This window comes from Benincasa hispida, chromosome 12, assembly GCF_027475165.1.
Source record: "Benincasa hispida cultivar pf3 chromosome 12, pf3_genome.v1.1, whole genome shotgun sequence".
Lineage (NCBI taxonomy): Eukaryota > Viridiplantae > Streptophyta > Magnoliopsida > Cucurbitales > Cucurbitaceae > Benincasa > Benincasa hispida.
In genome coordinates, this window is record NC_143489.1 from 31674640 (window position 1) to 31690687 (window position 16048).

General features: G+C 32.5%; 2 protein-coding genes and 1 long non-coding RNA gene across 3 annotated transcripts; 1 reads left to right on the top strand and 2 right to left on the bottom strand.

Annotated features, from left to right (window-relative positions):
• Positions 1-5920: 5920 nt before the first annotated feature.
• Positions 5921-11554, top strand: LOC120068518 (65-kDa microtubule-associated protein 6-like). The gene is made up of 12 exons (XM_039020314.2): positions 5921-6758; positions 7290-7487; positions 7978-8250; positions 8396-8611; positions 8693-8848; positions 8926-9085; positions 9210-9361; positions 9569-9656; positions 10231-10304; positions 10381-10455; positions 10550-10907; positions 11191-11554. Exons 1-11 carry the CDS (start codon positions 6684-6686, stop codon positions 10883-10885), a joined length of 1803 nt encoding a protein of 600 aa, XP_038876242.1. The 5' UTR covers positions 5921-6683; the 3' UTR covers positions 10886-10907; positions 11191-11554.
• Positions 11555-11928: 374 nt separating this feature from the next.
• Positions 11929-12381, bottom strand: LOC150031938 (uncharacterized). The gene is made up of 2 exons (XR_016525407.1): positions 12247-12381; positions 11929-12040 (listed from the first exon to the last, which is right to left on the bottom strand). It is a non-coding gene; the product is annotated as an uncharacterized LOC150031938 (long non-coding RNA).
• A 97-nt stretch (positions 12382-12478) lies between these two features.
• On the bottom strand, positions 12479-14544 carry LOC120068519 (protein BASIC PENTACYSTEINE2-like). The gene is made up of 2 exons (XM_039020315.2): positions 14304-14544; positions 12479-13515 (listed from the first exon to the last, which is right to left on the bottom strand). The coding sequence occupies exon 2, from the start codon at positions 13508-13510 to the stop codon at positions 12668-12670; it is 843 nt and encodes a 280-aa protein (XP_038876243.1). The 5' UTR covers positions 13511-13515; positions 14304-14544; the 3' UTR covers positions 12479-12667.
• Positions 14545-16048: the final 1504 nt, after the last annotated feature.

Here is a 16048-nt window from a genome sequence, read left to right on the forward strand (position 1 = left end):
CATATGTATATTATATTCAACATAAAAGATATGATATATATATTATTAATTAACTAACCTAGTACTTTTTAGGTTCATATAAACTATTCAGAGTGTTAAATAATCTCATTTTACTTCCTAAAAAATCTCATATTTTAGGAAAAATCAATCTCTACCTTGTACTTTTTGGTTGAATCGATTAAATCTCTAAACTGGTCATTATATTAATTAAAATACCCTATAATTTAACAAGCAAACCAATTTACAATCTACTTGCATCGCGTTTTAAACCCATCAATGCATCATTTTTATACGTGTGTAATACTTTTCTTAGATACAAGATTAACGTAGTATTATTAGAGAGAAATGCTAGAATTAGGTAGGTAGTATATAACAACCTTAATTTATGTGTGGAGATTTTCTTATTATCTTCTTTCTCAAATTTTCTCTACTAATTTTTAGAAAGAAGTGTGACGATTTTTCCCACTAATTTGGTAGAATCTAGGTGGAAAAATAGTTTTATTTAAGTAATTTTGAGCTTATTATATTTTAAATGGAATCTAGTGAAAATAACTATAGATTTAGAATAAGATTTTAGTTGATATACAATTATAGGTTTAGATTTTTAATTGATTCAAGGTAAGTGTAAAAATGGATTTTCTTATGTTTAGGTTAATTAATCTTTTAGAAATGCATTCAAAATAATGCAAAAGGTTGGATTTTTATTTATTTTTTCCATATTTTTTTAGAAGTTGAAACATTTACTTTTTGGTAAATACTATTTATCTTAATTGATTGAGTTATATTTAGATAATTGATTTTTATTCCAAAATAATTTTCACAATTTTCTAGGTAAAATTATATAAATTTTATGTCAGCACATGTAGATTAATTATATAGGCTAAATATCACAAAAAGTAAAGACATGGTCTTCTTTAAAAAAATATATATAAAAAAAAAAGTCTCTCATTAATTTGACCAAAGACTTAATTTTCCTTTTCTTTCTTTTTTCTTTTTATTATTTTTCTTTTTCTTTTTCTTTTTTTCTTTTTGTCTTTTTTGAAGTTGGATTTAAAGATTTCACTCTTTTATTTTTTTTAATCTGAAAGATTTTACTTTAATGGTTGGGGTTTTTGGATGATATGAAAACAACTAAATAGAAAAAGATGTGGAGAACTAGCCAATTACATAACTAAAATTACACAAATGTCATCACATTTAGTAATATTTATTAACTAGATACATCTTGGATATCATTTTCAGATTAACTATTAGTTATATTATGATTTTATTTTTTAAATATCATTAATTTCATTAATCTCATCAATAAAATTTTCAAAATATTTAATTCTTTCTTTATAAACTTCATTTTTTAATTTTGACTTTGCTTTTTTTTTTTTTTTTGTTATTTATTAATTTTGGTTGATATTCATATTTCAAATTCATGTTATACTCACTCTAGAAAATTTCGTTTATTTTCTTCTATATTGCTAGTTGAAAATCAATCACCTCTCTATTGAGATCTCAAGTATATGTCAAATATCTTGGTAATATATTGAAAAATGCAATTATACATCGCATGTATCATGGTTTATTTTTTGGTGTTTACAAATATACTGAAAAATGTAAATATACATTACATATATTGTTTGATATCTAAGATAATATATTGTAGAAATTGTCTTGTTCATGCACTTATCAAGTATAAACTAGCTTATATATTTCTAGAAAATTCAAATATATCGTGTTGTATATATCAAATACACTTTGTTTTCTCCTTTGAATCTTCTTGTCGATTATTACTTTCATTTATGAGGAAAATAATTTTCGGATTTTGAAAAAAAATTCTTTACTTGTCTAGATTCTGAAAAGAACCGTTTTGGAAAAATCATAACGTCAAAAAACTTTTGTTACATGCTTCTGATGGTACTAATATTATATATATTTAAAAAGATGAATGACATGGATGTCGTAAATTAGGCCAAATAATAGTTTATTAGATTTTTGAGATAAAAAAATAGGAAAATGTAGATAATGGTATAATTAAATGTATTTATTCAAACTAAAGCCCTCAGATATATTGTGATATGTAGCATTTCTAAGGCCCTCTCCCAACTTTTATGACATAACTTAATAACTTTCTTTCAGAGAAAAGGAAAATTGGTTTTTTTTTTTTTTCTTTTGTCCAATTTTATAGCAATCCCATGTGCAACATTATAACTTTGTCTCTCATTTAACCCATCAACAAACTTAGGGAGTTGAAAAATTGCTTTGAACTTGGGGAGAGAGAAAGTAAGGAGAGAGAGAGGATTTAATTGCTCATTTAAAAAAGTATTTATCTTTTTAAGCTCTTTTCTTTGTAAAAGTTAAGAGTGATTATTGTTTCTTTTTAATCCAACTTTTACAAAAACATATAGTGATATTTTTTTAATCTTTGAAGGATGAAAAAATCTTTTTAGGGTTTTATGAATGCCAACTCACATAGAGTTGTATTGAACTAAAAAATGTTGGCCATTTTCTCTCTCTTTTTATGTGTCATTTTCTTTGGCTCATTGGATGATGTTTGCTTCATGTTTCCCAATTTCTTATCTTCATATTTTCAAAATTAGCAAGTTTGTTTTGTGATGTTTTTATGTTTTTCAATTCCTTTTCGAAAATATATTCAAAATTCTTAGAATGGAAAATAAAAATATATTGTTTCTTATTCTTATGATGAAGCCTTCAAAATTTTTATGACGTCATCATTTCTACTAGAAAAGTTAATATTTGATTCTAGTAGTATTCTTTTTAGAAAAGCTTTATTATTCTTATCTTTAAATTTAGCTTTGAGAATCAACTCCAATTTTGTCCCATCGAATTATCAAGTTTCAGAATTTTCAACTATGAATTAACCCTAACCGTCCCTTTGGGGACATCCGATAAAATTGGAATTAACCTAATCTAACCATCAGGCCAAAAAATTATGATGGTAAAAACTCAACACCCACATGCTAAAGCCCAACTAAAAAAATATCAAACATAGTTGGAAGAAAATTTGATGTTTTACTAGACTTTATATATAGCTAAGAGTCATTTTAGACAAGGTTCAAAGTCTACGAACAAGTTCAAGCTCAAGAGAAATTGAGATGTGGCATGGAGAGCGTGAGTCTCGAAAATGGAAAGTTAGAGTTTCGAGTTTCAAGTCAACCAGCCATGCTCGAGAATACATACCAACTAAGAAATAACTGAGTTAGGCTCGACCTGACACTCTACAGCCTCGAGTACTGCAACAACCCTACAACATCGATGGAGCTACACATAACTACATGCAAGTGTCAAAAGAAGAGTGTTATAAATAGCCATATTTGATCACCCCACAGAAAATGAGTAAGTAATATCCAAAAGAGAGTCCTGATGTTACTTTTATGCTTAGCTAGACTATACACTTCATGTATTAACATAGGCAACAGAGTATAGTTGGTTTGGCACCACACCAGTACACAAAAAAAAAAAAAAAAACGGATACAAACTTCCTGCACCAACATTTATAATAAAATATGGTTTTGTTTTTCTCAAATCATAATTTTATTAGTAAGGTGTTGATGCCAAATTTTGGCCAAGGAAAAATGCACTTGACTTCCACGTTACAACAATGATAAATTTATAATTTGGGGAAGAGAAGACTTGCAAAACAAAGAAAAAGAGCTTTGATGCCCAAATCAGAAAGAAAATTGTATAATATTGAAGAAGTTAGAAGTTCTTAAATACCTCATAAGAGGTGTATTTATAGGAAAAATTGACCTAGGTTGTTTTCTAGGGTTTCGAAATCGTCTTAGAATAATTAGATGACCTACCGAGCTAAGAGGTGTGCCCGGTTTTATATTTAGCTAGGGTTGGCCTCGGCCTCGGCCGAGGACGAGATCTTGTTTGGGTCATATCTCGAGTCCAAAACACTCTCTTGGGTTGCATGCCCCGTTAGGCATTTGGCAAGGCTTGTAGCCTTAATCGGGCCCAAGCTAGCCTTATTTTCTTTGACCCATTTTGATCCTCAGTTTTCACTTTTGATTCGTATCACTCTTGTTCTTAACCTTATCGTTTTTAGATGTTAATTATATCTTTCGATCCAAAATCACACCTAACATAAGGTAAGAATATATAACAAGACACCTAAGAAATTAATTGAAGTTAGAAAAGCTTTTTCAAAATGAGGTATAACATTGCAAAAACGTAAATCAATGCTCCTTTAATCTGCGTTCCTTATAGGAGCCATCGTTAACTAATTTAACTTGAAAAGTCGGAACTAATTAAATTCATTTAAATTCCTCTCGATTTTAATTTTTTCAAAAAAAAAATCCATTTCACATATATTGACTTTGAAGCTTGGTCATAATAATCAATTATTATAATTCACATGTTCCGTCCAATTATATTCTCTCCTAGTTTTCACGTGTTTTTTTCTTTTATCTCATAAATTAAAACTCAAAATTATAATAATTAAGCCAATTATAACAATCTAGATATCATGTAATTAACTTAATTATATAACTAGAAAACTTAAATCAAAGATATTAAAGCATGCGTGATGTGATGTTATTAAGGAGGTTTTATTTTGAATTTGATTGTATTATTAGTATAGGTTAAGCTTTCACTCTATTGAGATAATGACATATTCTTTTAATTATTTATTTATATTTCATGTCTTAGGCACCACCAATTTAATCATTCCTCTTCCCAAAAAAAATCATAAAAATTTCTAAACTTGGGTTTCAAAATCTTTTTAAAATTCTTTTTTTTTTTAACTCAAACAAACAATATATCGATCTCATATCTTAAATCAATTTTGGTCAAATCAAATAATAAGTAAATTTAAAATGAGAACATTTACGATTCAACTATTATTAGTTGATCATTTTTCTTTAATTGATTCATAGTTTTTTATTAAAATTAATTCAACTCATCTATTCAATCTTTTTATTTTATTCTTAAAAACATTATGACAAAAAATGTCCAAAATCAAAAGAGCAACATGACTAACTATTAACTATCTTATTTATTATTGTATCAAAAACAACTGTTTTATTTATTCTCTCGAAAAAGAAAAAAGAAAAAAGAAACAAAATGTTGTACTTCTACTAGAACCATTCCTACTTAATACACCCACGCGCCCATTAAATATCTGGAGCGCACTCGCTTTTATTATTTGACGGTGTAACAAACGCGCTAGATTGAAAGTGGGGGTTGAATGTCAGTTATTTAATGTAATGAAAACAAGCTGCTTCCATCTTCGCTAAAAGAAAAAAAAAATTAAGTTTCTTCTTCGAGGAAAAATATCATTTTTATCGAAAATTTTGAATTTAATTTCTATTTGATTTCTAAATTTTCAAATATTACACATTTGGTCTTTAGGTTTTAAGTTTGTTTTAATTTAATTCTTAGATTTTAAAATGTTATAATTTTATCTTTGATATTTAAGTTTTGTTTCAATTTAGTCACTAGATTTCAATATTTTATATTTTTAACTTAATTTTTCATTAAATACTCACTTTCAATCATTGGTGTTAATTTTTATTAATTAATTAAAAATAATTATGAAGTACAATTTTAAAAGTGATAAAATAGAGTAAAACTTAATTAATTTTAATTCTTTTAATGAGTTTTAATTTAAAACTAAAAACGTAAAATGAGTATACAGTGAATAATCGAGGTTGAAGTGTAAATCTTGAAATATGGAGACTAAATTGAAGCAAAATTCAAATATCAAAAGTAAAATTGTAGCATTTCAAAACTTAAGGACTAAGTTAAAATCAAACTCAAAACTTAAAAACTAAATGCATTATCTAAGGAATGAATAGAAACTAGACCTAAAAGTTTTTTTTTTTTTTTCCTTCGCCTTTTCTTTTGATCATTTTTTTTTAATTTTTAATTTTTTCTATATAATTTTCAAGTGCTCTCTGACTCACCAGAAAACCAAACCCTAGAAGTTTAGAAAATACAATTTTGCTAACATGCGCTACCAATTCTGTTACTGTTACCTGCCACGTCAGTGCATTTTAGCACAACCTCCAAATTCCAAAAAGTTGCCTCTTTTTTATCCTTTTTCTATTTATTCACTGCTTCACTTTGCTTTGCTTCTCCCTGTTCTTCTTTTTTTCTTTTTATTTTTAAAAGCTCTTTTTTTTTCTTTTTTAATTTCTGCTGTAGTTTTCTCTTTACTTATATATAATTTTTTTTCCTAATAATGGTAGCAATGATTTCTTTCCCCTGATACTTTACCCATTTCTCTTTCTGTCGTTTCTCTGAGCTCTCCCTTTTGGGTGTTTTCTTTGAGATTTTATTTAGCATTCTCTGTTCAGTTTCTAGCTGGAAAGAAAAGGGGTTTGTGAAAAGAGAAAGAAATTTGAAGGAAAGATGAAGATGGGCTTTTTGGTGGTGGAGAAATGGCTTTTGGGTTCTCAGATCTGATGAAACAGAGGTTGTTTTGAAGGAGGAGGATTAGACACTACAAAATGTGTCTTGTTTTCTTGGTCTGTTCTTGAGTTCATTCAACAATTAGAACCCACTTGTCATGCTGATGCTGGTTTTGAGCTCTGTTTAACACAAGTGTTTTGAGGAATTTTCTGTTTGTCAGTTCTAGTAATCCCTTTTTGGGTTTTTTGAGCAATTTGGGGGATTTTTTTTTATCAGTGGAATCGAGATCTGTAGAAGGGAAAAGAAAAGAAAAGAAAATGTTGGCTGTTGGTAGTCCTTTTACCAGTATTCGCACGAGCTCTAGTTGTAATGCTTTGCTCAGAGAACTTCAGGTCTTTTCTTTCTCTCCCACTTTTCATTCTTTTGCTTTCTTCTTTCTTGTTTCGTTTGTAATCTGCTTCACAATGATGGGTTTGTGAGAATCTTTTGTTATATGCTTCTCCTCAGTGAAGCTTATGATGAGTCAGTTCTTTAGGGGCTATGAAAAGTTAGCTGCTAGTGCTAATGATTTATTTTAGACATGAGAGACTAATTTTGTACTTTTTGACATTTAAGGACCCAAGGCTCTCTTCTAAAATCCCTTTTTTGTGTCTTCTTCCTAATTTTGCCTCCCTCTCTGTTTCTCTTGTTAAACTTTGTCCTAAATTTCACTGTATCTGTTCTTAAGCTTGCTGGGAAGGTCTTTGTTTCCATTTTCTTATAATGCTTAGTTAGATTCATCATATGGAGAGTTAGATGTATATATGATTATAATTCACATGAATTATACGGTTCTTTCAACTTTCTTAGTGCTGTTTTGATTCATCTATGGTTCCTCATTTGATAGAAGTTTACTGATATTCTCTCATTTCTTATGAATTCAGCAAATATGGAGTGACATTGGCGAGAGTGAAGCTGATAAAGACCGCATGCTCCTTGAATTAGAGAGGGAATGCTTGGAAGTGTACCGGAGAAAGGTCGAGGAAGCTGCAAATGCTAAGGCACGACTACATCAATCCGTTGCATCGAAGGAGGCTGAGGTTGCAACATTGATGGCTTCTCTCGGCGAACTAAATTCTCCGGTAAAGATAAAGTTCTCTCTCGTATTATATTCCTACATACTTGTTCCTTATAGCTTGGAGAACATTTAGGGGTGTTTGGAGCAAGGACTATCCTAAGACTATAATAACTAAATATTATTTTGTACTCCCCAATTAGTTACAGTGAACATTATTTCAAAACCTCTGCTACAGTATTTACTATTTGCTACAGTTTTTACTATTTTATATTTATCACTTTTTTATTCTTTTCTACCGTGTTTACTATTTCATTCTCAAACTAAACTAGTTTACACCTCAAATACATACTATTATAACCCAAATTAAAATAATCTACACCCCAAATACAAACTATTATAACTCAACTATAATAATTTAGGATTATAATAACCAATTCCTTACCCCAAGCATCTCCTTTAAGTTTGGGTCCTTGTGATTATTGATAAGAGTTGAATCATGTTCCATGACCATGTTGTTGACTTTTGTGTTTCTTATTTGTTTCCTTTGGTGGCAGAGTCAAATTGACAAAAGGTCCAAAACATTGAAAGAAAAGCTTGCTTGTGTCACTCCCTTAGTAGAAGAATTGAAGACGAAGAAAGAAGAGCGTTTGAAACAATTTGCAGATATAAAAACCCAAATCGAGAAGATCAGTGTCGAGATTTCGGGATACAGCAACCATGTTAATGATCACATGATCATCAATTCTTTGACCCTGGAAGAAACAGACCTGTCTTTGAGAAAGCTTAATGAGTATCAAACACATCTTCGCACCCTGCAAAAGGAAAAGGTTCGAAAATAGAAACTAAAAGATATCATGTAATTGAGGATAATGACCTTTTATAAGTTTTACATTGTTAACGTTTCACTGTTCTTCACATATTGGAAGTGATTTATTTTAACTTGAATGATGATTGACTAAAAATTCTTTGCAGTCTGATCGACTTCATAAGGTTTTGGAACATATTAGTGAGGTCCATTCTCTCTGTGGTGTCCTTGGTTTGGATTTCGGCCAGACCGTAAGTGATGTGCATCCGAGCTTAGAAAAATCGAGTATCGAACAAGCTACAAATATCAGCAATAGCACATTGGAAGGCCTAGAACACACCATTCTTACATTGAAAACCGAAAGGAAAACTCGAATCCAAAAGGTAAGCTTGTGCAGGTCCTCACTCGAGATTTCTTGTCATTTGCCTTTATCTACTAACTTTAGAACTTGCTTCAACCTGCAGTTGAAGGACATTTTAACATCATTATTTGAACTTTGGAATTTGATGGACACTTCACGTGATGAAAAGAGTAAATTTTCCCGGATTACTTCCATCATGCGTGTATCTGAAACAGAAATCACAGAACCGGGTCTTCTCTCAACAGAGACAATTGAACAGGTTTGGAGCATTCTCAAATATGATTTTCTTGCCGACTTTCAAACGAAAACACTTAAGTTTCATTTTGATGTCACCAGGCATCGGCAGAAGTGGAGAGGTTAACTAAACTAAAAGCAGGTCGAATGAAACAACTCGTACTGAAAAGGAGGTCTGAGTTGGAGGAGATTTGTAGAATGACTCACATTGAAGCTGATCCTAGCACAGCTTCTGAGAAATCAAATGCTTTGATAGATTCAGGTAATGAGATCCTACATTGTTCAAATTTACATCAAGTCAATCTTAATAACGACAATCAATTTCTCGATCTCATTTGTCAGGCAAAATAAAACTCAATTACTTTACATGCTTGCTGTTTTAATAGGTCTAGTAGATCCTTCTGAACTCCTTGCAAATATTGAAGTGCAAATCGTCAAAGTAAAAGAAGAAGCCACCAGCAGAAAAGACATCATGGATAGAGTAGACCGTTGGCTATCTGCATGTGAGGAAGAAAATTGGCTTGAAGAGTACAATCAAGTAAGCTGAGTATTTTGGTTTTGCCTGCAACATCTGAGAGATGTTGACTACTTTTTATATTGTCTTCGCATTTATAAATGTTATACATTGCATGTTTGGGTACATAGCGAGGTTACAAAGTCTTTCTTGTTTTGCTTATAGAGTGAAACGAAACGAGATTATTTAGGCTTGCTCTATTGCACTAATATCTTGTCATTTGAATTGCAGGACGAGAATCGCTACAATGCAGGGAGAGGTTCACATGTTAATCTGAAACGTGCAGAGCGAGCGAGAGTAGCTGTTAGCAAAATCCCAGGTATTTTTTCTCAGGAAGAGTTTTCTCTTCTCTTCATATCAGGACAAACAGAACATTCCCTATCCTTAAGTTGGGAGGATCAATTCAAACGTTTAAGTTTTAACTTTATCAAGTTGATTTGAACTTACAAATTTTCCAAAACTATCAATAAATTACTTCTAACCCAACCAACAAAACATACAAATATCAAAAACAAATATTCAAACACAACTTCTGAATACTATAACCCAATGAAAACCAAACTCACAGTACTGCCACTAAGACCAGCCCCCCACAAAATTAGTTTCACACAACTACAAGACTGCTCCTGCTCACCCTTGCCCACAAATCTCAGAGGTAGCAACCAACCTGAGTGTAGCTTAGCAATTAAAATATCTCTACTTCATCTACGTGGTCATAGGTTCAAATCATTCTACCTCACATGCAACAACTTAAGAAGGGTATTGATTTCACCATATGTTCAAATTTAATTCGAAGTCATAAAAACTTTAAAAGGTCAAAAACTTGGAGGTAGAAAATGCATTCCTTTCCAAAAATTGGTAAAGCAGCTATAGCTAATGGCGTTTCTTTTCAGCCATTGTTGACAATCTGATACACAAAACTCTGGCCTGGGAAGATGAAAAGAAGACTATGTTTCTTTATGATGGGGTAAGGATTATCTCTCTGTTTCTTTTGCAATCTGCATCATTTGTATTGGGAAGCTCATTAGTTCATATTCATTCAGGCAAGATTGGTGACTATACTTGAAGATTATAAATTAAGTAGACAGCATAGAGAAGAGGAGAAGAAGAGACACAGGGTACTTTAATTTATGTTCTCATTTTGAATTATCAGGTTAAGCCATTCTGTTAATTGTCATTTCCTGAAAAGAAAGATCAATCTTCCATTTCCAGGATCAAAAGAAACTCCAAGATATGCTCCTCACTGAGAAGGAAGCTATATACGGCTCTAAACCCAGTCCACGGAAGAGCAACAGCTTTAGGAAGACTAATGGATATCGTGCAAATGGTAATGGATCGATGACACCCACGCCTCGCCGAAACTCTGTTGGTGGAGCAACTCCAGAGCTCCTGACGCCTAGATCCTATTCCGGTCGCCAAAATGGATACTTTAAAGAGATGAGGAGGTTATCTACTGCACCATTGAACTTTGTGGCCATATCCAAGGAGGACACAATGTCATATGCTTCCATTTATGGATCTGAGCCAGGCTCTCCTCCCCAGAGTTAAATCTGAATGCTCTCTCAACATGGTATGTTTACTCCCTTGACGCTTCTAATTTCATTAGTCTCAGGTCATTTCTTTTGTTGTCATGCTCTGCATATTCAGTAAGTTTAAGTCTGAAAGCCCAATTAGAAATCAACCAAAACGGATCGAATTAAAACGTTTTTAGTTTTAAATTTTATTGAAGACCGAAAGTACCAAATCGAGGTTTGGATGGTTTCTTCAGTTTTAATACTTGGCACTCTTTTTGTTTCCAATTTCGTTCTATTTGTGATTGATTTTAGCTTTTTAACCATGGATATGGTTCACAGGAAGTTCACAACAGTCACAACCTGGATATCTATATACATGAACTAATGCAGCAGCAGCAACTTTGTGAATAGGAAACAAATTGTAAACTAGTTTACAACTGTGATTCGATAGGACGACTTGGAGGAAGGATTGCAACTAACAGGTCGACAAGGCGTAAAAGATGGTGTTTTAGTGTATGGTATAAAATAGTTAGTGACGATAACAGATAATTAGCTCAGAACAATGCATCTAAAGTCTTGTAATGTTGAAATAGAAAGATTGATATAGTAGGGAGTGCGACCACAATGTCCATGGATTTTGTTAGTGTTTCATGTGTTGTGTATATATTTATATTTCTCAAACAAAAGCAACCATTTGATTTTACATTCTTGATCTTTTGGAGATACATATTTAAGTTGTTTTTTCTGTGACTTTTCATCCTCCTGTTTTCTTTTAACTATGCTCTGGTCAATCCCCCTCCCTCGAACAACACGAGTCAGGACCCGAAATGTTCAGTTCCACTTCTACCGAACACCCAAAGACTGAAGTTGGTGCAACATCACAGATAATTAAGGCAAACTAACTTGATGAAATGTTAAATAATGCCTACCCCGCAAGTCACTCCCAACTAGCAAGGAAGTCATAACCACTTTGTTTAATTCTAATTCGAGATAAATTTTGGTCTCTTGATTTTCACATGATAAAGGCCCAAGACCAATCTGATCTTACAGAACACTTCAAATCAAAACGGCGGAAAGTCCATAGAAATGAGTTTTCTATTAATTTATAACGACCTGTACACACTAAACTTCATCATGATAATGTGAGATTGCTTGCTCTGGGAGACAAAACATTTCAACTTTGCTTCTACTGGAGGATATGCGACAGCCAAAAAATATCCAAATCAAGAAAAAGCAAGGCAACAACTTCCGCTCCAAATAATTTTTTTTGAACAAATCCACTCCAAATAACTTAAAGCTTATTCAATGAACATTGACAACTTAAAGATGTTTCACACTATTTATTTCACGACTTCATGAACCAATCCAAGTACCACCACCAATATATATCCTTACCTGAAGAAAAACAGAAGATTAACTTGTTCCAGTTTGCCTGTGTTCTTCGTCCCCCTCCTTTAATAATCTTCAACATGGAGGGGAAGTGTCACAAGCTCAAATAATAGTTAGAACTTCGAAGGATCTGTTACTAATCTTCAACATGGAACAAAGAATAAGAAATACTTTCAAAAGGAATCTCAAATAAATGAAAGTTCATCCAGATAAATTTTTTTTGTTTGCACGTATCACATAAGCTGAAGGGGAAAATAAATAAAAGAACCAACGTGTCCAAATGTCGTAAACAATTATGAAATGTTAATAAAACTCATGAACTACAAACTACCAGCAGAGCTCTGCAGAAGGGTGCAGATATATACACAATTCAAGCAGACATGACGCGACATAACCCGGAAGCCCATGAAGTACCAAGAGAATTAGTCTACCTGATTGTGACAAACTTATTAGTACCATGTCTCGCCCAGTGAGTCCTCAAATCGATCGGGTTAGCAAAATTATAGCCATCAGCTGCTAGTTTCTCGAGTACCTTCTTAAACGCACCCTGACTCATTTTTCGCCCAGCTATCCTCGCACCACGTCTTTTGTCACTCATGGGCAAAGGATAAGTTGATATGTTGGTTGTACAACAGGCAGACTGCCAACCACCACATCCCCACCTATAACATTGATGAGGAGCTCCAGTGCAAGAGCAAACTGGGATTGGAATACATGAAATGTCCATATCAATCCCATTTATAACAAGATCAATATTCTTCTTTGGTGGTTTCACACGCTGCACAGCCGTGCTAGTATCTTTCGGTTTCCTCGGTTTTTTAGCTTTGGGGGTTTTGGGGCCACCCTCACTACTCTGTCTTTTCTTTGCTTTCCCACCTTCCTTCTTCACTGGAGGTTCTTCAACTCTACTTGCTGCTATTTCATCTCTAGATGAAGAGGGTGGTTGCAAGATCTGCAAGGAGTGAGCTCCTGAAGTTTCTGGAATAACAGGATAGTTGTGATTGGCAGGTAACATATTAAGAAACCTATCTCTGGGGTTACCCCCCCAATTGTCCCTCACATAGTTCATATGCACTGGTGCTTCCGAAACAACACAATCCCGAGGATGGAACGATCCATTAGCATTAACCATAACAGAAGGATCACGGCCCGGTAAGAAATGTTTCATGTCCCGCTCAGAAATGGACGACATGAGCTGCAGACCGAGATGCCCTTTAAAGGACGGCTCATAATAGCCCCAATTGCGCATGTTTAACGCATCGTCATCCATAAGAACTACATATCAAACATAACAACAATAAGAGAAGAGTTCTCAGGTTTTGAATCTTCCCAATAACAGTACTTGGATGGCGATTGTTCAACCACATCATAATGTCTTGGAAATGAAAACAAATGAAGCAACAAAATATCCTATAGAAGGGAAATGAAAAAAAAACAACAGGACAATCAAAGAGCAACTCAAATCTTACAAGAAACAGGGAACAAACAACAATGAAAATTTGCTATAAGACGATTAAGACACAAATTTCGTAGATCCACCTTCTTCCTAGATATTATTCGTCATAAAACAAGATTCCAGATCCAACATTCAATTCAATCAATCGAACAAATTAGGGTTCAGATCTCATTTCCGCAGTCCAAAACTCGAATATTCAAATATTACAAACAATTTTTTTAAAAAAAAAAATCATCAAAATCAAAACTTGTTCACATTGACAACATCGAAATCAAAATACAAGCCCTAAACAGAGATCTCCAAAAGTCAAAAACCCCTGAACGCAAAGAAAACATCAGATCTCAAACACCCATCATGCAGAAACTGCAACAAATTAGGGTTTTCCAAAGCACCCAAATCAGAAAAACCACAGATCTAAGCAAAATTGTAAATAAGAAATCCGGGAATCACAAAATTCAAAAGAAGAAGCAAATGCATATTTATATGGGGTTGCAGATAACAAGGCTTAATAGTACAAGAAGGACCCATATATTCAAACTCGAGAGAGAGAGAGAGAAAGAGGAGAGAGAAAGAGAAAGAAGGGGTGAGAGAGAGAGAGAGAACTTACTTGGGTGGGTGTAAACGGCTCTTTAGGGTTTTGCCCTTCTGGAGAGAGAGAGAGACAGAGACAGAGAGGAGAGAGGAGAGAGGAGAGAGGAGAGAGGAGAGAGAAACCTCAGAAAGAGAGAGAGAGGAAAGAGAAAACTGAGAGAGAGAAAGAGAGAGAGCTAAAAATGGGTATCTATCAAAGAAGTAGTTGTCGCTTTAAAATAAGGAGAGAGGGAAAGGGCAAACCAAACCAATTTTATAATTCTCTTTCTTTTTTTCTTTTTTTAATTCATTAACATATATATATATATATATATATATATATATATATTTTATACCATGTTTTCATGTTTGGGAGAAGGGGAAATTTTGCACATGAGACAACCCTATCTTTATTATTATTATTATTATTATTATTTTAATTTCTTGTTATTCTTATCCCTCGTTTCATTTCATTCTCCTATTCTTTTTCTTTGAGTTTGAGGGCTCCACATTCCATTTTTCTTCTTTCCCTTTTCTATATATTGTGCATTGTCTATCTAATCTTATCTACTTCCCCCTTTCTTCATTCCACTCTTCTCATTATAAACCCTAATTCTATTTCTTCTCCCTATCATTGTTTCCTTCCTCTTCTCCTCCCTAGGGCTCCACTTTTCTTGAAGATATTTGACAAGATCTATTTCTTCCGCCTCTAACGCGATCAAGTTTCTTTGTCTGCCTGATATTACATTTCTATGTTTTAGATTGAAATTACAAGTTCATTCCCAAACTTTAAAGTTTGTACCTGTTTAGTTCATGAACTTTTAGAAGTGTTTACCAAGTCCCTGTACTTTCAATTTTCGTGTCTAATAAATTATTGAGTTTCAAAAAATATCAAAACTCAGGTACACTTTGTAACTTTAAAAGTTTAAAAACCAAATACATAAACGTATAATCTATGAACTAAATTTGTAGCTTAACCTAGAATTTAAGTTAGGTTGAGAGTATTGTGGTGTTATGGTGACTATTGCTGAAGTATGATATCTCACTCTTGGTTTCGATGAAGTTCCTTCGTGATGTTAATACACTAGCTTTAACATTTAAAAGTTATATTAAAAAAAATGTACCTTTGTGTAGTTAATACAATAGCTTTATAAATGCATCTTTAGTTATTATGTGATTGGATTGTTTGAATTAAAGAAAAAAAGAAGTTCGAAAGATTGATTTGACCTTTAATTCTGTAGTGTTAATATCATAGTAATGCAATTTCAATTATTAAATGATAGATGGCTCTCTCTTCATACAATCTTTGTATCTAGAAATAAGCTGGTGCATTTGTTTAGTAATAATGAAGCTGTAGTGGGGTATAATTTGACTCTTAATAGACTAATTATCAGATTAATATGATTTCTCAACCAATGAAACACAAGCAAAGGAATTAAAAGTTTACATCTTCAAAGTTCTACAGTAACGTGTACAAGATCAATTATTCAACAAACTAATGATTCATCGACATGAATTTGCATTTGCGCTCTCTCTGTTCAAATCATAAGGTTCAAAATTGAGAAAACTGAGAATAAGATTTCTGTAGTTAACTGTTCTCAAGATTAGTGTCAATCTATTTTTTTCAAGTAAATCAGAAGTCATTAGATGTACTTCATTTGTTTTTTCTTAGTTTCAACCTATTTTTTGAAGCAACTCAAAAGTCATTTTTCCTTGAATAATCAATGGACATGTATAATTGTTCAAAATTAAAACAATCATTGCATAACAGGACATCTACTT